The sequence below is a fragment of the Tachysurus vachellii genome, chromosome 20 (genome assembly GCF_030014155.1).
Source record: "Tachysurus vachellii isolate PV-2020 chromosome 20, HZAU_Pvac_v1, whole genome shotgun sequence".
In the NCBI taxonomy this organism is placed as follows: domain Eukaryota; kingdom Metazoa; phylum Chordata; class Actinopteri; order Siluriformes; family Bagridae; genus Tachysurus; species Tachysurus vachellii.
Genome location: NC_083479.1, coordinates 9,619,475 through 9,643,579, shown reverse-complemented (window position 1 = coordinate 9,643,579; position 24,105 = coordinate 9,619,475). Strand labels below are relative to the sequence as shown.

Genomic DNA, 24,105 nt, shown 5'->3' with positions numbered 1-24,105 from the left:
GATCATTAACAGTAAAGCAACATCCGCATAGTTGATGTGTTTGTGTTTGCCGTTGCTGGGAATGATGACACATATACAGTGATGTAAGACTTGGCTCTGTGATGGCTCTCTAACTGATGAAAAGGCAAACCGGTTCTTAGAAGGCTCGCCAGCGGAACCAACTTTGAACCAGCACCAGCTCTGAACCAGCACCCGGTTCTTTTTGGTGAGGCAAGAGCAGGTAGTTGGTGGCTAGAAGTGCTTTTACCCATGTAGCATTTAGTTTGAGACAAGCCCTGGTGTGCTTCCACTCAAGCTGCAGATCGTTTTTGCAGCTCAGAATCCAGCAGTTGCAACTCAGGTGTGAACCAAAACAACTGAACCGTTGATTCCAAGTGAACTTTAGTGAAGTTTGATTGAGGTTGCGAGCTACTTAACTGAGCCACAGGATGGAACCAAAGCGCTGCAGAAATACAATGTGTTTAGGCTGTCCAAACTGAAGAATAAAGTGCTATGCTATTCAGTAGACTATTGCTTAATAATTTACTTAGCACCATCTCCATGCTTGGTTGATTTCATTAATTTACACATGGCCTAGTAAATGGCCTGCACTAAGTCTAATCTCTTTGACACTGTTTTAAGTAAAGGAAGTTTATATCGGTAGATAGTGTTTTTTTTTTTTTTTTGTTTGTTTGTTTTTTCTCTCTCTTTGTGTGGAGCTAGTTAAGTGTTCTTGTTAGTTACGCTTACTTTTTTGTTCTGCAGACCTTTCTTCATCCTTTATCCAATAAGCAGCCAGCTTTGCCACAGCTTCCTGTGCAGCACACACACCCACACACCTCATATGGATTTCAGCACATGGCAGTAAACACTCACCATGCCATGCACACACCTACAGCAGCCAGCGAGAAGGTTTCTGCTCCGGCGCCACCTGCAACCTCGGCTCCGGTTCAGCCTCCACAGCCTCTCGCTGTATTTGAGAGGATCGTAGATCGTCTCAGCTCCATGTTCCCTCACTATAGCAGGTGATATTTGCGCATCTGTATAATCATTATGTTTCATGAATTTTTCCACTTAACCGTAATCCACCACATCTTTATCCAGGTAGTGTGGCATCAACAAAGGTATCATAATGTGTCCCTGGATTTTAGTTGTATAGTCCCTACTGTTTGAAACAAAAATTCTCAACAGAAACGTTTTCCTGTATTTTGGGATTACTAATTCCATGGTATTCAGCACTACACTGTAGACATTTGGCTTTATGCTGCTAGTTTTAATCTCATGAGTGTTAACACGAAATATCTCTTAGCTAGTAAACTGACCTTAAAAAATAAAATACATCATTCAACAGCTGTAGCCCCACTGATCTTTAATTACTTCTACAATGAATATATAATTAATATATAATGTCCTATATATCAGGTCAAGCATTTCTTAGACATAATGTTTAGCACAAGGGTTATATTCTTTCTGGGTCGGCAAAATAAGACTTAATCATGACTTAGAGTCATAGAGGTATTTGTGCCCACAGAGTTAGTTATTTAATTCATAAATACATTTTTACTTTCACTGAAGAAAAAAGACAATTGTCATATTAAAATGTTTTTTGCATATTTTTGAATGACAACCCACAGGTTATTAAATTTTGAGTAAACGAGTGTCTTTGTCTGTGAATATTGCACGTGTGACGGGTTAATTATGCATTCTTAATTATAATGCATGATGGAGTATTCTTTTAAGGCTGTTTTTCCATAAGCTATAACCAGCTTTAGTTTCTGGTCTCTGTTCATGTGGAAACTAATTTGAGTATACAGTCTTACACTGTAACCTGAATACTACAATCATCTTTTTAACAGTCGGAACGTTTCAGCATTCAAAGCAGTTTGGTTTCATACAAATTTATAACTGTATGTATTACCATGTGTGTTTTCAGATCAGTCCTGACACAATTTATTCAGGAGGTCCGCTCTATGAATGGTGGCAGTCTGAGCATGCTGAAGTATGAAGAACTGATTAACAGAGCTGCGCAACTCATCCTTGATCATCAGGAAAACTCACAAGTGAGACAGCAGCTCTTAAGACCTATAAAAACAGGCAAACAGCATAGCCATCCTTTTAGAAGAAAGAACATCGACTGGTTAATGAAGTTTATTTGTTTGAAGACCTTGAAACATGAAAATGCGCACACTCCCAGAAGCCTGGAGTTTTAAGAACAATTTAATTATGGAATATTATTTATGAAAGTGTGTAGGATCGGTTTCGAATTTATTTTGGAAAATAAAATGCGTTTGGATTCTTTTCAGCACTCGGCAAAGGATATTTTACAAAAGACCAGTAAAGCAGAGGTGTTTCATGCAGAGAAACATTTAGTAATAGCTTTATATCATACGCTTGTTACTTTTTATAGGACTTGAAGGACAAGTGTAAAAATGGCAAAGCTTATTAACATTGGTGTCTTTTGTAACGGAACAGATGAACTTGATGAGTAGGGAAGTGGCTGGAGTGAGACACACACCAGTACCCAGTCCAACGCCTCCTCCATTCGAGTCCTCCAAAGCTACTGCACCTGCTTCACCCGTACATGTGTGGAAGAGCGTGTCCTCTCAACATCGCAAGTCGTCTAGAGCTGAAAGGGTTTGTAGCAGTTTATACCACCTGACACCATCTCACCCCTTTTAGCTACAACCATTTTCATATATTCTTACACTGCCCTGAAATTGTTTTCTCTCTCTCTCTCTCTCTGTATCTCAGCTGAACATGGAGGACCCTTGTATTATTTGTCATGAGGATATGATGCCTGAGGACCTGTGTGTGCTGGAGTGTCGCCACAGCTTCCACAGAGAGGTGAGACTTGTGACTAAACCAAGAACCTCACATTTAATTCATTTTAATGAAAATGTTTTTGCAGAAAATTCTATTCTGCATTCGGAGCCAGTTATTGGTATTATTTGATCGAGTAGAGCCTTTAGTTTTCAAAATCTCATAAATAGAAAAAAAAAACATTTGAATGGAACTGTGGGAAATGTGAGTAACAAGATTATCAGAACCTTTATTCTGAAAATTATTCATCTTTTGCAACAAAACACGAAAAGAAAAAACATTTTACTGCTTAGAAATTGATCCTAAATACTGTTCATTGTGGATCTTTCTAAGTTTGTTTTTTGACAAGATGATTTTAACTCGATTGCATTTGTAGATTGTATTTTGTAGGTCATGTATACCACAAAAAAAAATGTCATGATCAGTGTATTGTTTCTTTCTTGTGTATTAGTGCATAAAGTCCTGGCTGAAAGAGCAGAGTACTTGTCCTACCTGCCGAGAGCACGCGCTTTTACCTGAGGATTTCCCCATGTTACCAGGACGACATCGACGGGGTCACTTACATGCGGCAACCTTCACTTAAACCATCTGTATATGTTAATCTTTACAATTGTTATATAACGTATTATTCTAAAATGTATAACATATAGAATTTAATATTAAAAAAGATTTTATATAGCATACAAAATGTGCTATATATGATGTAACCAGAATAAAAATTATTGAATCTCGATTGTACGTTACAGGGCGACTGGGGCAAATATTTAACCATTTACTCACCCCATTTCTGGAAGGCAGGGAGGTGTGGTGTGTTTTTTATTTTTATTTTTTAGCGACTTGTGAACTTTGAACAGATTAAACAGTTCAGTTTTGATTGGTGCCAGTTATGATTTGGCTGGTCTTAAAACCTGTGAAACTCTTAATCCTCAATTATTAAGGACCAAACAGTATTGTTTTAATGACTGTTTTAAATTTTCTCTTTTTTTCCCCTTTGATTGTTTGCACTATTGATCAGTTGAATTTGTTTCTTTAACTTTAGAACTCCTTAAACAAGAAAATAAAAAAGGAAACGTTTCTTTTCTATTCGTGGTTGATTGTTCTGTTGCCTTTTAGACATTTTAGATTCTGACAAAATGTAGGATTTGTGTGCATTAATGTTTTCTTTACATTAATGCTTTAGAACACAGGCTACTAAGTGATTTTATGTTATGGCTTTGTAAGCTAGGAAATTTTATATTAAACATATTGAAATCTCCAAACTGGTCTCATGTTGTTCGGTTCAGTGTTGTTAGTATCGATAGCTTTAGATAGTGGGCTGTAATTATTTTGAAAATGTGTTCTTTTAAGATGGTTTTCACTTTTATTGTGATGCCTTTGTGCCTGTTTTAAAATCGGATTCTAATGTAATGGGCAAGTGCAGAGTTGAATTGGAATGAATTACATTACTGCTATTTAAAAATTGCAGGGTTTCTTTCAACACCTGGCAAAGGGAATTGTCATCTTACACAAACAGGGTATACACTTATTTTATACAAATAATGATACTAATTTATTCTTGTACTACATGGTTTATACAGGAGACAAAATATCACAAGGGTCCATTTTTCGCCCTTGTCCCAAAGAATGTAAATAAAATATTTGTATATTAAATGTTCTGATTAGCTGAAAATTTAGAGCAGGTCTAATGTTTGCCATATTATACTATCCTGTTTGAAATGAACTGGTTCGATCACATGAGTATTGGGTGTCCTGAATTTCCCAGTCATGAAACAAAACAAAAAAAGATTTTTTTTCACAATGAATATGCAAATACCAAAAAACGGCCTGTATGCAACAATTAGGCAAGGCTGTAACTGTAACAAAAGCCATAACTGGTTCATTCCAAACTGGCACTTAAACAGTTATAAGGCCACTCCCAGAATCTTCCAGAATACATCAACGAATCCGCAGGCTATGATCTCATACTCGGCACAGCTTCAACGGGAAGTTCTCTGTTATTAAATGATCGTCATGAAAAACGATCACCACGTTCACCTCAAACTCTGTGAATAAAGAAGTGACATTCTCGGAAAGAGAAATCAAACAAACTGATTGCTTTAGTATGTATATATGTCGTATGTAAAATTTTGAAAAAAAATGATGAGACTCACCAACTTTAAAGTTTGTGGTTTCGAGTGTAGAGCATGTGAAGAGCCTCGGGAAGACCATGTATATAGGGATAGGGAGGCCATGACACACATCTCCCTCTGCTATCTGGATGTTCTGAATCTCTGTCGCATCTCTGGCATAGCCTTCTGCACAGCCTGCAGCCGGAATCCACATTAATCAGAAATAAAACAATGAATCAAATATATTAATATAACAGAGCATGCTGACGCTATTGAGAAATATTGTAAATTTGCACAAATACATCATCTGTCATTTCTTTTCTCCAAACACAAAATACAGTCAAATCTTATGCCATACATGAAGTACTTTTAAATTCACTACAATCCTGTCTAGTGTCTGAAACAAAACTCTACTTCACCACCTGATTGGTTTATACATTTAAATGTGTGTGTACTCTCTCACCGCATGTCTCAACCCGCACTAGCTGCAGCTCAATGCTTTTTACGGCAACCTCTGAGCTCTCCACCACCAGCTCGCCAGTGAGCGGATGTGTGATCACGCAGTTAGTGGCGTCCAGGTGGCCTCTGATCAGGAACTTTGGGAGAGAACTCTTCTAAGGAAAAAAAAAAACAGAAGAACTAAAGATGTAAATAAGACTTTATTTTAAATAACACCATGTCATGTGTTGATACAATACAATGGGGGACAGGATACGATAAAATGTGTTTTTTTATTGCAAACCAATATGCTCTTAAAGTACATTTTCAAAGTCAAAAATAATTATTTGTCAGCAGAACAAGAACATTTTGACTGCTGACTGAAATTTTCCACAAAGCTACAGATTCTCAAAGGAATTCAGATCTGGAGGTTGACTCGGCCACTGGTTGTTCGGTTCAGCTGTCTGTTTTTAACCACCCTGTTGCTTGAGTCTCGTATTTGGCACCATCATCTTGTTTAAAGGAGAAGTTTCATACAAGATTTTGATTTTTTTTAGCAGACTGAAGCAGGTTCTGTCAAATCCTTTTGTATCTTGCAACAGCCATTCTCCCTTCGATTTTGACAACAAGCCCAGGTTATAAGAAGGAAAAGTATCTCCAGCCCAAAGCATGATGCTGCTGCCACCATGTTCCACTGTAGGGATGGTGTTAAGTTGGGCCTGTGTTAAGACTCCACCACAAACAACTCTTTGAAATTTGCCCAAATATAGTATCTCGACGGGGGCACGGTGGCTTAGTGGTTAGCACGTTCGCCTCACACCTCCAGGGTCGGGGTTCGATTCCCGCCTCCACCTTGTGTGTGTGGAGTTTGCATGTTCTCCCCGTGCCTCGGGGGTTTCCTCCGGGTACTCCGGTTTCCTCCCCCGGTCCAAAGACATGCATGGTAGGTTCATTGGAATTTATGGAAAATTGTCCCTAGTGTGTGATTGTGTGAGTGAATGAGAGTGTGTGTGTGCCCTGCGATGGGTTGGCACTCCGTCCAGGGTGTATCCTGCCTTGATGCCTGATGACGCCTGAGATAGGCACAGGCTCCCCGTGACCAGAGGTAGTTCGGATAAGCGGTAGAAGATGAATGAATGAATGAATAGTATCTCGATCTTGGTCTTCTCAAACCACAAAAACCCGACATCCTCACTTGGTCACTCTCATACTTTAACATAGCTGTTTTTGGAAGCAGTGGTTTCTATCTAGCCTCCCTCTATTACAGTCCTCAATCATGCTGAGCTTTTAAAATGGTTGTCTGGTGCACCTTCACTCCACTCTCAGCCACTGTACTCTGGAACCCCTTCGTAATGATTGTTGGCTTCAGTGTGGCTTCCCTCACTAGACTCCATCTTGTTTTTCTGCTGGGTTTTGTGGGAGGGCCATGTCTTGGTAATGCTTGGGTGATATGATACAGCTTTCACTTCCACACTATTGATCGAACAGTGCTTTCTGGGATGTCCAGCCTCTTAGATATAATTTTACACCCCATTCCTAAGTAATGAAATTCTATTATCTTACCTAACTTCCTTAGAATGCTCCTTAGCTTTCATGCTCACTCCTTTCCCTCAGACTGCCAGACTCTATGCAGTCACAGTTCAACTGAGGTGGTTTTTGCTCAGAAAATGGCAGCTGTTTTAATATTTCACAGGTGAAGAACAATTGTAAGGACAATATTTTTGATCAAGAGCTCTAATCTGATTAATTCCAGGGTGTTTGATGACTTTTGTAAGCCAATGTGTTAAAGTATACATTTAGGCTTCGTTAAATGGAGTTTGGAAGCCGAATATGAATTTACTATATCTGAATTATATAGGCACTTTTATATTAAATATACAGATTTTACTTCTATCTCACAGAACATAAAATTGTTCTTCTTTCACAAAATGTTCTTCATTCAGAACCCTGAATTCTAGTTTAAAAATGTTCAAAAATACAGATTGTAGGTGAAACAGCTGGGATTTCCAGGGAAAAGGAGAAGCATTCAGAGTGGTCTACCTCAGCATTAAGTCAATCACAGTCATCTCTCACACGTCCATTAAGTGAAGTGAAGAGACGTGGAGTTAAGTGGAGTAGAAACGGAAGATATGAACCGTAATGAGGTAAGTGCTTCTAAAGTTATGTTCAGCTGAAATAGCTCAACTCCTGTTAAGCAGATAACAGAGAACAAGCAAGCTACTGTTAAGCCCAGACTAACTTTTAGATGTTTAGAAACACTGTAAAACACCCGTTATCTAAGCAGAACATAATGAACTTTGTGTTTCACAGTTTTGCAACCATAAATGTTTTCTTGGAGCTCCCAGGTACTCCATTTCTGGCCTTAATCAAATATATAGATTAGCATTATATCTAAATGCATATACACTACATTGCCAAAAGTTTTCTGAATCACTGAATTCAGTAGTTCAAATGGACAAAGGTATAAAACCAAGCACCTAGGCATGCAGAGTGCTTCTACAAACATTTGCAAAAGAATTGGTCGCTCTCAGGAGCACAGTGAATTCAAGTGTGGCACCGTGATAGGTTGTCACCTATGCAATAAGTCCATTCATAAATTTCTCACTAGTAAATATTCCGTGGTCAACCGTTAGTGGTATTATAACAAAGTGGAAGCAATTGGGGACAACATCAACTCAGCCATGAAGTGGTAGGCCATGTAAATTCACAGAGAGGGGTCAGCGCACGCTGAGGCTCAGTGTGCAGAAGTCGCCAACGTCTGCAGAGTCAATAGCTACAGACCTCCAAACTTCTTGTGGTCTTAGTGCATAGAGAGCCTCAGGGAATGGGTTTCCATGGCCGAGCAGCTGAATCCAAGCCTTACATCACCTTTTGCGATGCAAAGCCTCAGATGCAGTAGTGTGAAGAATATATTATATACATCTATATTTTTGAAGTTTATTTTTATTTTATTTATGTTTAGATTTAAATCTAAAAACAGAAACAAATTTTGAACAAGAAGTGCAACAACATTAATACTGAATTCATTCATTCATTCATTTTCTACCGCTTATCCGAACTACCTCGGGTCACGGGGAGCCTGTGCCTATCTCAGGCGTCATCGGGCATCAAGGCAGGATACACCCTGGACGGAGTGCCAACCCATCGCAGGGCGCACACACACACACTCATTCATTCACTAGGGACAATTTTCCAGAGATGCCAATCAACCTACCATGCATGTCTTTGGACCGGGGGAGGAAACCGGAGTACCCGGAGGAAACCCCCGAGGCACGGGGAGAACATGCAAACTCCACACACACAAGGTGGAGGCGGGAATCGAACCCCGACCCTGGAGGTGTGAGGCGAACGTGCTAACCACTAAGCCACCGTGCCCCCCTAATACTGAATTCACTGCAGTAAATAAACTATTTGAAATATCCTAAATTTACAGTATCATCAAATACCTTCCAGCTTCCAAGCTCCATATCAGAAGTAAGTAGTAATAATTTTGTTTTCAATACAAAACATTAACAATTCAGCTTTATCAGAATCACTGCCCTGCTAATGACGTGGTCAATTACACAACCTAGTGTTAGTCAAAGCAACTAATCAATGTCTATTGCAAAACAAGTAATTGGACAGTCTATGATATCAGGGATCTTTACCTCTCTCACATTCTGCAGTGTCTCCGGTGTGATGGTGAAATCGACTGGAGTCAGCTGCACTTTGGATTTCTGTGGCTGCAGATCGTGACCACAGATTAAGTTAAATATTGTAGAATTAGTTTGTTTGCATATCTTGATTGAATTACTTCACAGAAATTTGTGGGAAGTGAAGATAGAAGCTGAGCAACATCTAACCTGACAGTGAACCATGAATTCACAGGTCTTGCTCAGGTCTTTTGCCAGCAGAGGGCGCTTCATATCGCAGCGTAGAGTATACTGGGCACATGGAGAAAGTGGTCAATATTACCCAAGTACTACACATTTCAATGCATCCCTTATGGTCGGGTAATAGGGCACAAAAACATAGCATTATACTTAGAGGCCTTTTTTCTGTACAATTATACACATCATACTATTTAGGTTTGCCAACATAACAATAGAGCTGCATTTTTTTTTTATTCTTACCCTCTACAAAAATAAAATTATTTAAAAACCTAATGTACAAATACTCTAATTAAGAATATTAGATCAAACAAGTCCAATCAGGTAGTTGCCACTGGTTGACTGGTTAACAGTGAAGACGCTCACAAAAGAACTGATTCTCAGTCTCTGATTCAGATTCTCAAACCTGATTGGTCAGAAGGTGTCCTTAGCTCTGACTGTAGTGTTGATTGCAAGGCAATTCACAGGTTTATGTTTGCTTGCTTGCATGCTCGCTCGCTCGAATACGTTAAAACAGGACGGATGAAAAGTGTAGAACTGTTTATATGGTGGGTTTTTCTGTGGTGAAACTTCTATATCATCTCAAGTGTCAGCACCACAGTATAGCACTGTAACTTGTTGAAGACTGTGAAGTCTTCAGGAAGGAGCACTTGTGGATTCTTGATAGATGGACAAACTTCATTTATTTGTCTAATTAGCTTTAAGAGGAGAAAAAACAACCTACCCCCCAGCTACACATGAGGCCAGTTGTGTAATTTGTCAGGCAACCGTGAAGGTCTTTCTCCAGAAAGCATCAGTCCTCTAGATCACATTAATTAACTAGTAGCGATAAGCAATGTTATGAACATTATTGTCCATGATTTCAAACTTACCTTTTTTAAAAGTTACCTGAATATTGACAAAAACACCATGGTAGGTTTCATACAGCACTTTATTTCCTTTTGCTTGCAGGGGAAACTCAAAGGGGATTTCAGTTTTGCCTCCTGGTACCTTGCCCGGTTTAGCCACTTCTATGTTACTGCTGATCAGCTGAATGGGCTGTGAAGCGCAGAGACATGTTAATCAAAGCGTTCATGCTTTCTCTAAAGCCACCTCTCATTTTACCATTTTATCTTTCTGTAGACTATTTAGCATACACTTCTCTGAAAAAAAACACGCCACAAAACAAAAATTCAGGATATAACAAAAGAGATTAGTTACAGATTTTTCCATTTTTACAGGAGTTTTCCACACGTGTAGCAACATATACTACATATCTTGAGGATTTTGAAGTGCACTGCTGATTTCTAGATGCAATCCAAGCATATCTAAACATCTGGGGTACATCAGATGCTGAGAATGGTTAGAATGTAATAACACTAGATGATTACCAAGATGCTGTGTGACTGCTTACCTTGACAGAGTTGTAAAAAGCCTCGAAGACTCCAACGCTCTTGGAGCTGAGCTGTAGGTTAACAAGCCCCTCCATGGTGAGGCTGATTCCCTGATGCTGTACAGCTTCCTTACTGGTGATCACCACCACTCCAGCCAGAACCTCCTAATAAATTAGAACAGATACAAGATATTGGGTCATTACAGTGCATGGTTCAACAACATATGTCGTAGATTTAGATCCTGATAGAGAGACCTATAGGAGCTGCAGTAAAAGAGAGTATAATATAGATACTAAATACGATCCCACATAAGATCAAATTCATGTTTTAAAAAAATTAATGAATAAGATTTTTGACATTCCAAGTGCATGAGGAAATGATTTTGTGTTTTCTTGAGCTGGAGCTTGTTGTATGAAACCTAAAAGCTGTTATCATAATAAATTATTCTATCCTTTTCAATAACACTGTAGCTTTCTGAAGCTCGAGCTACAGAAATATCCAAATCTCACATTACTTTATTTTACAAATGCAAATAAATATCATATGAAGTGTAACGTTACCCCTTCATGATATACTTTGTTCGCACGCTTAAGCCTTAAATCCAAAGTAACACTCATTTTCCCCCCAAACTCTGTAGACAACACTGTTGTCTGTAGCGTCGCTTCCTGCTTATCGTGAACACGTGACGATTTTCTATCACATGACTCGGTTCGTTTCTGCGCGCGCACATTAGAGTCTGCGCAGCAACACATGAGCGGTGCATTACTGGGAAGAAACGGTATAGAAGGAATTTAATAGAAAATAAAACAGCATAAATATCTAATAAAAAAGAAAGTGTGCGAAAGGGAATAATAAAAAAAACTGACAAAGAAGTGATGGGAATTCTGGCTCTTTTTTTAGTGACTCAAATCATTCGGCTCCACATATCAGCACGAACCGACTCGTTTGGCTCCCAAGCGACTCATTGTGATTTTTTTCTGTACTGTACTCTGGCTCGTTGCCATTTTTTTCCTGTACAGTTTGCGATGATTGTAATTCTTTCCTTCTTCTGAAATTGTTCCGTTAAATCTCGTACTACATTATAACCAACAAAATAACATTATTTTGCTCGTTCTGCATAAAAGGGCGATGATAAAAAAAAAGTTTGAACATTTCAAAGTATGTGCATATTAATCTAATATTGCTTTTGTGATAATGTATGCAAATAAATATACAGAGTCATATCAATAAGATTCAGTGACTGTATTTATTTTATTAGACGTAGAAACTCTTTGCCCTAAAACTACCGGTTGCCCCTGAACGTGTTCTTAAATTTAGCCACGCCCTGCTTCGGGGATGTACAATTGATTGGCAGTTTCTACAGCAACTCCAGGAACGTGTCTACGTCATGAGGTCATCCGGGAACTTTGCGGTTTGATTGACAGTCGTCATGGTAACGTTCTTACTCGGCTTCCATTTTGTTCCTTACTTTTTCTTCCGTGAAACATTTGAGGTCTGATTGTCGTTGTGTATATTAATCGACTCGGATATATCAATCCGTTTTGAATATCGAGCGAATCCACGTTGACTTTTATTCGGAATGAGGAGGGCAAGACTGCAGTTCGATTAGAGAGGCTGAAGCGGTTGGTCATGTCTGAGGTCCGCCGGGCCGGTCCGCTGCGCAGGTTTGGAACGCGCGCCATTTTGTAAAATTTACACAAAAAAGGAAGAAGTAGCTGGATGATGATGAGATCTCCCCCAAGAGACACAGCTAGCTCGCCATCGGTTAATATGTTATTTACGGTAATTATGAGCTTCAAATGCGTGTGTCTTGTAACGTTATTACGCGACGCGCGTCACTGACAGCCAATGCCTTCTCAACGAGGGTCAAAATGTAGCTGTATTTCTGATCGGATAAGTTTGTGTTGACGGAGAGGCGCTGTTGATTTTTTTTTTTTTTGGAAAGGAGTTGACACAAAGTCAGACGACTCAGGGTTGAAGCTCCATCGAACATTTTAATATACAAGGATTGTAAAAAAAAAAAAAAAAAAAAAAAGAAGATCTCGGGATTCTTCGCGCGTTTTAAACGTAAAAGGATATTTTTTTCTCTCATCCACAGAGGGACACGTAGCAACAAGGTAAGTTGTGCTGCATGAGTGATGAGCTAAAGGATGTTAGCAAGCTGTGGTAGCTCACTGATTCCGATACATTGAGAAGAAGCAGAGAGCTAATGGGGTTTGCTAAGATTTCGCTACCGGGCGGATCAATAACTCTTCGATCTGTTTGTGTTTGTAGGTATTTCTCGAGCTTATATCCGAAATGATAATTTAGCGCAACATAAGTAGGATATATGTCGTACGTGTTTACATTAATACAGACGGAATGGTGTGGATTGGTCATTTTTTTCGCAGGCCGAGGTGCTGGTAACATACATCAGCTAGCTACCGTTAGCAAGCTCAAAATAGCAGCTAATTGTAACATTTAGCAAGTCATACCGTTTGACTTTGTTTTATTGACTTAACGGTCATGACTTGTGAAGTGAAGGTGTAATAACAGAGTTTCGTCCACGTTTAGGGTGAAGTTGTCGGTCTTATTTTCGTTAGCCTTTTGAGCGCGGTACTTAACAGCCTGGCTAAGTTTAGTTAGCTAGCGCACTAGCTGAAGCGGGTTTTTAGCCGGAGCTAGTCATGCTACCTGTGTGACAGCTTTCCTGGACACAGTGCACCCACGGTAGACTGACGCGCTCATACATTTACAGCCACAAACACGAATCAGGTCAGTGATTATTTGAGCAGAATGACTAATATTTTAGACACCTAGCTGGTGAACATATTGATGTTGTAAAACAGATCGTAACATGGCAAAGTTAAATGGAGTTTTGAGTTTGATGGTTGCAGGCTAGCGTTAAGAACCTTTCCCGTTTTGTATTGTCCAAATCTCGGTGTATTTGTGCGATACTCTTTTAAATATATCTATGTAACAGCCTAAATGTCGACATGGCTTGGTGGCTGTATTTACCTTGTGCATGTGTATTTAACTATTAAGGAGTGTTAACTATGTGAATGATGCGATGTTTCTGGAGTCAACGCCGTTGCTTGGCTAACTGACCATCTGTGTGCAGCAGGTAGTCCGTTAAAATTGTGTTTTGGTTCAAACAATCGTTTCAATAACAAGTGTTATTGCTTTATAAACGTAGCTTCAAACGTCTTTAGGACTTAACGTTGTCCTTGTTGCACTTTGCGACCACACTCTTTGTTAGATCCCCTGTGTTTTTGTTTACATCTGGATCAATGCATGCAATCAAAGTGGAGGTTTGTAAATGACAAGTGTGAGTCATTGCGTTACTGATCCTTCATCTCTAAATTATACACTTTGCCTGTTCTTTAACACTTCTGTGATGCTGATATGTTTAGCAAGTGCTCACAGACATTCCTTATATTCATATCTGTGAATTGTTGTCTGCTAAGTATTGTAACAGTTTCTTTTGCATATCAAGCCTTAAAATAGTAAATATCCAGTGTAATTCATTATATTCCTACTGGGATATAGGGTTAATGTCCATTGCATAACACTTATATGCGTTGCATAACAACTCTCCCCTAACTAACTCAGCTTTGCTCTGTAGAAAGTTAGGTTTGTAGTGCACATGCAAACTAATTTTTTTTTTTAAACATTTTTTCCAAATGCACTTCTTGTCCTAACTGCTTCTGAGGCATATCTTAGTAGTAATAATTTGATAGCTGGTGTAATACTTGGCCCGTTCATATTCCTTGCAGATCCACACCAATGATCGAGCAAGTTGAAGAGAAATTCGAACATCGACCGTTAAAAGACCCTGCTGAGGCACCAGGGCTTTTCTCACATATATACAACTTCAAAGTTGGTTCAGGTACCCTGGGTTTCTCTTTACCCCCCTCTCCATTATCACTGAAGTCTTGACACTCCCATCTTTAACAGGAAATGAGTTAGGCCTTTTATATGCTGCCATGAAAAAAGCATTCCTAGAGGGAAATATGATTTACTAATATTTACTGTTTGTCTCTTCTAGTGAACTGTGGTTTGCAGATGGACTCCTCTGCCAGGATGATATGAGATTTGCCAGAGGACGATGCATACAGGTTAGCCAATCTTCCTTTTGGTCTGTTTTGAGGCATCTTGGTTGCTAATATTGGGATGAGTTTGTTAGGAGAATATGTGCGTTTTTGCCTTGCCTTTGTTATTGGACCCTGAGAAATATGCAGTTGAAATATAGTGATATAAAAGACTTTACAACCACTCAGGTTAAGTGTGCATGTGTAGAATGGGATCAGATCCATGTGTGATTGTGATCTGTGTAATCACACAGGGGTCCTCATGGGTTTATTCTGAGTCTAGAAAAGAGATTTCTTTTGTACGCCCAAATCTGTGCATGCATTTGCCAGCTTTTTATTATAAGTGTGTGTTGGTGCTTGGGAGAGTTGTTAGGAACATGATGCCAGGTTTCTTGTGTTCAGATGAATCTGTGCCACTCAGTGTGCCGTGTTGTTTGCTGTAGAGACATTCAGAGATGCAGCCTTAGCCATGCTGCACTTCCTGAGCCTTATTTTAAAAAAAGTCTCCTGGAGTCTATCCAGCCTATCAGACCATAAATGTATCTGATTAGTAAAATAACTGCAAGTGTTACTTATTTGTGATCAGGGGGTCATTTGTACCAGAAGAGTAAGTCAGCTTTGCATGAAGTTCTCTATTTAGGGCAAACACACTCCTCAACTATAAATGTTTAAAAATATAGGCCATGCTCCCTCCTGGCAGCTGCCGCACATTTTCTGCTCCTGTCTCCAGGGTCAGCTATCCCGAGTTCCTTTCTCGGAGAAACTGATTCCGGGTTCCTAACCCGTGAGCTTTTCTGTCAGCAAATACTGTGTTAAACTGTGCTGGGAAATGTGTCAAAGTGCAATGCAATTTCATGCCTGTTACCCGTTTTCCTATTGGTTCGTGCGCCGGCGCTTTGCCCTAGCAACAAAAGTGGGTTATTTGCATACGCTTTCCCGATTGGCTCCCACTCCTGCACGGCAGCCAATGGCTCTCCGTCTTCCTGGTGGTAGGCTATGCTAATGAGGCACTGTTGCTGGGGGTTGAGAGGCGCCGGTTGCCAGTGTGCTTCTGGTGCATTGTGACTGCCTGGTGAGAGACGGTGATAAATGAGGACTTAATGATCTGCACAATTCCCTTTCACTGCAGACACGTTCAATGTTTCAAAATGCCGCTCTTGACAACGTATGCCAGAGTGTGTGGCTATGTTGAATCAAGCAGGTGAAATCAGATTGCTACCGACTGACAACAGGCAGTCGGTGAACTTCTTGTTTTCTTTTATTGTTTGCTTTGAGTGATTTCTCACCAAATCCCCATGTGCTCAGCTGAAATACAGGCACAAACAAAGCTCATTTTGTCCCTTTCTACTTATTTTTTGAAACAATATTCAGTTCAGAAGGACATTGCAAGGTTTACTAAATAGGTTCCAACAAATGTCACCTATGAACGCCAGCGTTATGTATGGCCATATTTAACTGATACAGTGTGCTTCAATAATATACGCTGTAGGGATGCTGAGGGATGGTTCGAGATATGGGCGGGCATTTATGTGTGTGTTCATTTGTTCGTTCCAAGTATAGATCCTGTGGTACTGTTGTTGAGCTCTTTGGTTTGGAGAGTGATAGAGAACCAGCTGAGTCATACACACACGCACACACACACACACCGCTCCAGTTGCGCTTGCTCTCTCCCTCATGTTATACAATGACACCTGGCAAAAGAGAGTGCGGCTGAGAGTGTATGACTTCTGTTATGGAAACTGTTTATGATGTTCATATGGATTATACCTTTGCCTTCATTATTCTGATGACGTGGATACAAAATTAACAATTATTGGAGGTTATCTTTGTATGCAAAACATGTCAATGTGCAAATACTGTAACAGTCTTATTTAAGCAAACATTCCATGTTTCTTGATCTACATTCAGCCTAGGCTTTTAGTTTGTAAAAACCTTTACACATCACTCCTAATATTAGATCATTAAAGAGTACAGAAATGTATTGAATCTATTTAGAAAAAAAGAAAAATAGTATTTAAGTCAGTATTATGATCCATGGGACCTGTTTTTATTCTAAATTTCTTAAAGCCAGACACTTTTGATGGAAATTAAGGCATGCACTAAACTACTTAAGTAAAAAACTAATATAGTTTTTTATTTTTGCTATGTAAAAAACTAATACTAATAAAAAACTAATATATAAATACAACTCTCTCTCTCTCTCTCTCTCTCTCTCTCTCTCTCTCTCTCTCTCTCTCTCTCTCTCTCTCTATATATATATATATATATATATATATATATATATATATATAAAACACACACACACACACACACACAGGTTTTTTATTGTCTTTTATCTTATGACCATTAAGTATTTCCATCTAAAATTTTCATATTTGCATTTTTTTTTTAAAATATTTGTAATATTAGTAGCATGGATTCAGCCGATTTAATGTAACTGTCGGTTGAATTGAACATTAAAGTTTTTTAAGTGTAGTTTATTTATTTGTAGACTATTGATATCTGTAATGAAGCTTGTGTGTATGTATTTAGCCTTGTTGCCATACACCGAATTTGGTGGACCGTATTTAACGTTCATGTGTAATGAATATGTTTAAAATTGCCATAGAAATGTCCCAGATGGAATTGAACAGTAGGTCATATAGAACATTAAAAAGATTATTTATATATATCTATAACACTTTGCCCACCTTGGTGTATATACTGGCAGTGAGGTTCTCAGTGATAAATTAAGAGTTTAATAGTAAATATTCACTGTAAACAAATTTAGATATAATTGTTGCCTGAGGAATTGCTGCATTAATTACATGTGGAGCCATGTGTGTGAATAAATGTATATTGTATGTATAATTTATTAAATCTTCCCTTTCCCTCTGAGACTCTATTGGAGTTTTTGTTGTGAAACAAACAACTATGAATAAAAAAAAAACAACAAGTAAAAATGTGTATCGGATCTGCTTTTGAGGGACTGAAGCAAATGCAAGGCGTATTCTTGTAACAAAAGCATGATCACACACTCCTGTTTTAGGTCTGTGCTTTTTTGGATGTGCTGTAACCTGATCTGTAGTTACGGAGGCAGACTTGTCTCGCAAAAGAACATATTAGACCTTCCCGGCATTTGGCACATAGCACGTTCAATTATGTTGTGATTTAGTGTGTCTTTGGTCTGTTTCAAGCGAGGAGTTATGAGAGATGACAATAGCAGCCTTCATCTTAATTTTACCTCTAGAGGGCACTAACTGAGCTTTATGGCTATTGTTTGGGTCAACCTAAACCCATAGTATGTTGGTATAGCGATCTGGTTTATGGATTTCCTGGGTTTCCTGCTGTGATACTGCATGTCATGAAGGACTGGAATATAGGCGGTCAGGATGGGAGGGAATACTCCTGCAGGTGTGTTTCAGAGCTGTGGGTCAGGTTACTTCATTGTTAGGGCATTTAAGCTTAAATGTATAAAAATCTTTTTATTTATTTATTTATTTATTGCACTCACTTCCATTTTGGTAATTCTGGTTGTATTTATTTTATAACATGGGGGGGATGTCAACAATACCAATTTTCTCTCCATTGTTAGGAAGGAATTGTTTCCATCTGTGATTCAGTTGCCACCTGCATGGTATTAATGTGTTGGTGTGCTTAAGTAATGTAATACTGTTGTTAATGCACTGTATGATTGTACTGATTTCACTTCTTGGCTCCATTATCATGATTCTGTAACGTGTGGCTTTATAGGAGGAGAGACCTCAGCATGCAAACCCTCGTCTGTCCGGCTTGCTCCCTCGTTTTCGTTCAATGCGGCAGATGTGCAGATGGCTGCGCAGACGCCCCATTCTCACCCGCCATTCAGTGACGGCCACCAGGCAAGCGCTGACGCGCCGGCCGCCGTGCTGCCCTACGGCCCACAGGCCCCTCAGCTCAACACCACCCAGGTTCACAGACATAGGCCTTTACCACGCTGATGTACTCTCACCCACTGTGCATGATTCTACGATAATGTATTTATGTATAGCTTAACGATCATGATCACAGTCTGTGCACTTAGGTCAGGTTTCTAATTCTGCACACATTCCCTGTGACGTGGAATGGCACTTATCCACACTCCCTCAGTTAATCAATTCTACAGTCACATTTCCTTTAGCCATCTCTTAATTAAAACTACCTTTAACCTAATATTTTTTCCTCGCTAACAATATTGGTAGGATAAGTGTATCTGTCTTTGTGCATATGTTTTTGATCAGGTGACTGCTGATGTGGTGATGTTACAAAGGCGGATCCCTCAGTGCTTTCGGGATCCGGCCACAGCCCCCTTAAGAAAGCTCTCTATTGAATTGATCAAAACTTACAAACACATCAATGAGGTGAGGACACTCCCAAGTACTACTCATATGAATTTGAAAGGCTTATATTAAAGCCGGGTTTAATTTATAATTAATTTTTTTTTTTTTTTTTTTTAAAAGAACTGATCTGTAAAGTTCTGTACTTTACCTGCTTTAGTGATATCCTGATATCTATATTTCCTGCCTTCAGGTTTACTATGCAAAAAAGAAGCGGCGGCATCAACAAGGCCAAGGGGAAGATTCTAGTAATAAGAAAGAAAGGAAAATCTACAATGACGGTTATGATGACGACAACTTTGACTACATTGTTAAAAATGGCGAGAAATGGTTGGATCGCTACGAAATAGATTCATTAATAGGCAAAGGCTCCTTTGGACAGGTGGGTCTGACTTATTCAGATTTAATCAAAATCAAGAATATGACCCACTATTCAGTAGTACAAGATAGACAAATTTTGCATGGTCATAAATCAACTTTCACTGACTTTGGTATTTGTTTCCCCCTGCTGGCAGGTTGTGAAGGCCTATGACCGCTTGGAGCAGGAGTGGGTTGCCATTAAGATTATAAAGAATAAAAAGGCTTTTTTGAACCAAGCACAGATTGAAGTACGGCTCCTGGAGCTCATGAACAAGCATGATACAGAGATGAAGTACTACATAGGTAATAAATGTGATTTATTATCTATGTTATGTAAACCATTGCTGAGAATATGCGGTCTAAGGGGACAAACTGTAACTGACTACAGTATTACATAGAACCACTGATTACTGTTTTATTGTAGTCAGAAGAATATCAGCTTAGCTAATCCGTTTGATGGCTGATGGTGCCATCTAGTGTTTTTGGTGAAAAATTGTTTGGTGAAAATATTTTTACAAACCATTTGTTGTTTCTACAAATTGTGCACATTTAGAATTTGGATTTTCTGTGTAATATATTTCTGCTCATGGTATTGGCATTCATGTTCCTCCATTGTTCCATGTCCTTAGTTCACCTAAAGCGGCACTTCATGTTTCGAAACCACCTCTGTCTGGTGTTTGAGATGCTGTCCTACAACCTGTATGACCTGCTCCGTAACACAAATTTCCGCGGGGTATCTCTAAACTTGACGCGGAAGTTTGCGCAGCAGCTCTGCACGGCACTGCTCTTCTTGGCCACACCTGAGCTCAGCATCATCCACTGTGACCTCAAGCCTGAGAACATCCTGCTCTGCAACCCCAAGCGATCAGCCATCAAGATTGTTGATTTTGGCAGCTCCTGCCAACTGGGACAACGGGTGTGTGGACAGTGCCTAACAGACACTGCTTTAGTCCATTTAATTATAGTGTTTTTCTATTTGTTTGATTTTATTTATTTTTTTAACCAGTTTGCTTTTGTCAAGTGCTGACATACATAATAACGATCAGAATTAAATGGGTAAACTTCAGTAGACAAAGTGAAACACAGGAAGCCTATTATTTGTTCTAAACTTGATTAACAGTGAGTTTCTTTCCTGTCCTCTGACCTCAGATATACCAGTATATTCAGAGTCGTTTCTACCGCTCCCCTGAGGTGCTGCTGGGCATGCCATATGACCTGGCTATAGATATGTGGTCACTGGGCTGCATTCTGGTGGAGATGCACACCGGAGAGCCTCTGTTCAGCGGAGCCAATGAGGTACACTTTATTAGAATGTGTATGTAATCTAGAAAGGATTTGTTTGAAGGCACTGTAGAAAGGATTTAATGTCTTTAAAAAAATTTTAATAGTATTTTTGATTGAGGTTTTGCGTAGCTAGTTCACAATATAATGCAGTTCGGTTCCTAACTTCTCACCTAGAAACATTTTTTCTTCTCTCTTCAGAAACTGTAATTAGCGTCTATTACATATGACTTTACATTTCTGGCATTTGGCCCATGCCCTTATCCAACTTACCTTTTATCAATTTTTTTAAACAACTGAGCAGTTTAGGGTTTGGTGGTAGTCCAACATCTTAACCACTGAACTGGCAATTCCAATATAGTTGTGCATACTGTTTATGATGTGTTTTCTTTGTACTGAGAAAAGATCAGAACCCATTTTCACTTGGAAATGACTCAGAACACAATTCGGTTTAAAGACCAATGAGAAGAAATGAAATCTTTAAAAGAAAAGTAAAACTTGATTTGTATAACCATTTACTAGCAACTAAATTAGATTTCCATTATACGCACATTTTTAGTAATCACATGTTCATACTAAACACACACACACTACACAAGAAGTAGATATTTAATGCTTTGCGCCTCCCCCGATTTATTAGCAAGGAATGCCATTTTTATAATGAAGGAAATAAGAGTGGTTCTATTCTTTTGGCAGGTGGACCAAATGAATAAAATTGTGGAAGTTTTGGGGGTCCCTCCCAGTCATATACTCGACCAGGCGCCAAAAGCAAGGAAGTTCTTTGAGAAGATGTCTGATAGCACGTGGTGCACAAAGAAGACCAAAGATGGGAAAAGGGTGTGTCTCCACATATTTGAAATAAAAGTGCATTTCCTCATATTTGAAGTAACAGATTCATAGCTACATTGACTTCTGATCTGTTCCTGAAATCACTGATACTTCCATAATTACCGAAATCTGTTACTTTTTGCTGAGTGCTATTTCTGTGTTTTTGAATAATACTTATCCAGTCACTGTTTTTTTGTAGTATAAGCCGGCAGGCTCACGTAAACTGCACAATATTCTGGGTGTGGAGGCCGGGGGGCCAGGCGGCCGGAGATCAGGCGAGTCAGGCCATGCCGTTGCAGACTATCTGAAATTCAAGGACCTGATCTTGCGGATGCTGGACTATGACCCGAAGAGTCGCATCCAACCATACTATGCGCTGCAGCACAGCTTCTTCAAGAAGACAGCCGACGAGGGCACCAACACCAGCAGCAGTGTGTCCACTAGCCCTGCACTGGAGCAGTCTCAATCCTCTGGAACCACGTCCAGCACTTCCTCCAGCTCAGGTACACTGCTCCAGACCTCACACTCCTATTATTAGAATTTTATTAGGAAAGTAGCATGTTCTTTGTCTATAGCATGGCAGTCTAATCTGACTCCTTAATAGCTGATCTTGCACTCTGGTCCCACGCTCTGTGGATGTTACTGGGAAGTTAAGATCGACCAAGCCAAAATTTCGAAATAAAGCCTAACGAGACGTGGCACTATATACGCTTCTGTTTACTGCCATGGGCCCAGGCCTTTGCCTTTACTGCAGGTGTCTCTCATTCTTCTGTTGCTCTTTGCTGTCATTGTCTGATATGACAACCCTTGCAGCTGATTTTACTGACAGTGTATTATACTGTTTCTGTCAGTCTGTTATCTTACTTCTTTGATGCAGATTTTGACATTAACCATCAGTTTTCCACTTTACTGTGTTGTAGACTTCAGTAAGTCAAAACTAGCAAGGATGTATTGTCAATGCTGTAGAGCACGCAACAGGCACCACGTCACTGAAGCCACTAGTGCCTTGTCAGTTTCAGTGTTTCTAGAGCCCAAAGAATGTCAAGGCTGCATTCAAAACTCATTTGTATCCATTATATACAATATCTAATTTGTCAAAGCCTTTATTGAGTGCAGTGGATTCCACATTCTGTTAAGGGTTTTTGATTCATTTGCAGGAGGATCTTCTGGAACGAGCACCAGTGGGCGTGCCCGCTCTGACCCCACCCATCAGCATCGGCTAAGTGGAGGACATTTCAGTGCTGCAGTAGGCATGGACTGCCACAGCCTCTGCCCTCAGGTATAAACATACAAGCGCACACTTCTTACTCAGCAACAGTGATCATGGTCATGAATTCCAGACTCTCGTTATGTATGCTAATTTAAATGATATCAGTTAATGACTCGATGAGTCTTGTAATAGCAAGGCAGCTGGACTTGTGATACAGATTTATGAGACGTTTTAGAAGATGAAACCTAAAAATAGTGTGCACAGATATAAACGGTTAAGAAACAGATACATAAGAGCCCGATACAGCCATATATAAATATTTGACTATCATGTCAGGATAAATGTTGTTAGAGCTCCAGTTTTGTCTTGATGCTCTAATTTTTTTTTTATTATTTTCTTTGCTGTGTCTCCCAGGCAAGGCAGGCGTTTGGGCCCTCCCTGGGTTGGGTTGGAGGAGATGGGCTCCAACAGGCAGCCGGAGAGACTCATCCAGTCCAAGAGACCACTTTCCACTTGCCTCCCCACCAGCCCAAACCCCTTCACCCACACAGCTCTCATCACCATCATCACCATCCCCATGCCCATCACGGCCAGCATGGGCAAGGCCCGGCACGCCCACGCCCTCGCATCTACTCGCCCTCACACAGCGGCGCCTCCACGCAGGACTCCATGGAGGTGTCGCATGGCCACCTGTCCATGACCTCGCTGTCTTCCTCGGCCTCGTCCTCATCTACGTCGTCGTCGTCTACAGGCAACCACCACCATCACCACCCACACCAGGCCTACCAGAGTCGCCCGCTGCCACTGGGCATAGGCTACGGGCACGCCTTTTCCAACCCACGCCAGGAAACGGGCACAGCCGGACACTCTGCATACCCACTCTCTACGAACTCGGGCTTCATAGCCGAGACTCATATGGGCCTGCGTCAGGGCCTGGACCGTGAGGACTCACCCATGGCTGGTGTATGTGTGCAGCAGAGCTCGGTGGCCAGCTCCTGACTACGCTGAGAGGACCGCTTTTCCCCCTCTGTGTGTGTGGTTTTTTTTTTTTAAAAAAAAAGGAAAACGCTGGTGTTTTTTTTTTTTTTTTTTTTTTTTTTTTTTTTTTGTTTGTTTTTTTTTTTGTTTGTTTTTTGTTTTTTTCCATTTGTTTTTCATTTTGTTAATTTTTTTTCTTTCTTTTCAGAAAAAGTGCATAGAGATTAAAAAGCTGCTGTAAAAGAGAAGGGAGACGACGACTGATGCCGCACGTGTGCTCAAAACTCCTCTCTGCTCATTTGCTGGAGGCCTCTGTTTCAGTTACCTTTTTTGTTTTTTGTTTTGTTTTTTTGGAACGCTTTTCAACTGAATTTCATTTTATTATTAAAAGATGATATAATCATACATTTATTCTTATTCACTCAGCTCTTTTTAAATTGAGTATTAACATATGCAC

The 24,105-nt window shown here is 39.8% G+C and overlaps 3 protein-coding genes across 8 annotated transcripts in view; 2 read left to right on the top strand and 1 right to left on the bottom strand.

Moving 5' to 3' along the window:
- The window catches only part of ttc3 (tetratricopeptide repeat domain 3), a 34,149-nt gene extending 30,091 nt beyond the window's left edge, over positions 1-4,058 (top strand). For both annotated transcript variants that reach the window (XM_060896015.1, XM_060896014.1), the window contains exons 42-46: positions 745-1,004; positions 1,913-2,039; positions 2,452-2,613; positions 2,731-2,823; positions 3,251-4,058. In XM_060896015.1, coding sequence (XP_060751998.1) covers positions 745-1,004; positions 1,913-2,039; positions 2,452-2,613; positions 2,731-2,823; positions 3,251-3,382 — 774 coding nt within the window. In that variant the 3' untranslated portion in view covers positions 3,383-4,058. The remainder of the gene's footprint in view (positions 1-744; positions 1,005-1,912; positions 2,040-2,451; positions 2,614-2,730; positions 2,824-3,250) is intronic.
- A 253-nt stretch (positions 4,059-4,311) lies between these two features.
- vps26c (VPS26 endosomal protein sorting factor C) lies at positions 4,312-11,286 on the bottom strand. 2 transcript variants are annotated; one of them, XM_060896016.1, is made up of 8 exons: positions 11,148-11,286; positions 10,608-10,751; positions 10,103-10,252; positions 9,188-9,268; positions 8,993-9,067; positions 5,371-5,521; positions 4,950-5,102; positions 4,312-4,841 (listed from the first exon to the last, which is right to left on the bottom strand). In XM_060896016.1, the coding sequence occupies exons 1-8, from the start codon at positions 11,202-11,204 to the stop codon at positions 4,759-4,761; spliced, it is 894 nt and encodes a 297-aa protein (XP_060751999.1). In that variant the 5' UTR covers positions 11,205-11,286; the 3' UTR covers positions 4,312-4,758. The 2 variants fall into 2 exon arrangements, with proteins under 2 accessions (XP_060751999.1, XP_060752000.1); XM_060896017.1 differs by having other exon boundaries at positions 5,371-5,518.
- A 713-nt stretch (positions 11,287-11,999) lies between these two features.
- dyrk1aa (dual-specificity tyrosine-(Y)-phosphorylation regulated kinase 1A, a) lies at positions 12,000-23,728 on the top strand. Of its 4 annotated transcripts, XM_060895412.1 has the most exons (14): positions 12,026-12,704; positions 13,826-13,877; positions 14,343-14,455; positions 14,615-14,684; positions 18,390-18,586; positions 18,896-19,015; positions 19,185-19,373; positions 19,507-19,654; positions 19,981-20,267; positions 20,501-20,647; positions 21,329-21,469; positions 21,660-21,963; positions 22,618-22,739; positions 23,085-23,728. In XM_060895412.1, exons 4-14 carry the CDS (start codon positions 14,675-14,677, stop codon positions 23,667-23,669), a joined length of 2,250 nt encoding a protein of 749 aa, XP_060751395.1. In that variant the 5' UTR covers positions 12,026-12,704; positions 13,826-13,877; positions 14,343-14,455; positions 14,615-14,674; the 3' UTR covers positions 23,670-23,728. The 4 variants fall into 4 exon arrangements, with proteins under 4 accessions (XP_060751397.1, XP_060751395.1, XP_060751394.1 ...); XM_060895414.1 differs by lacking the exons at positions 12,026-12,704; positions 13,826-13,877 and adding an exon at positions 12,000-12,019; XM_060895411.1 differs by lacking the exon at positions 13,826-13,877.
- Positions 23,729-24,105: the final 377 nt, after the last annotated feature.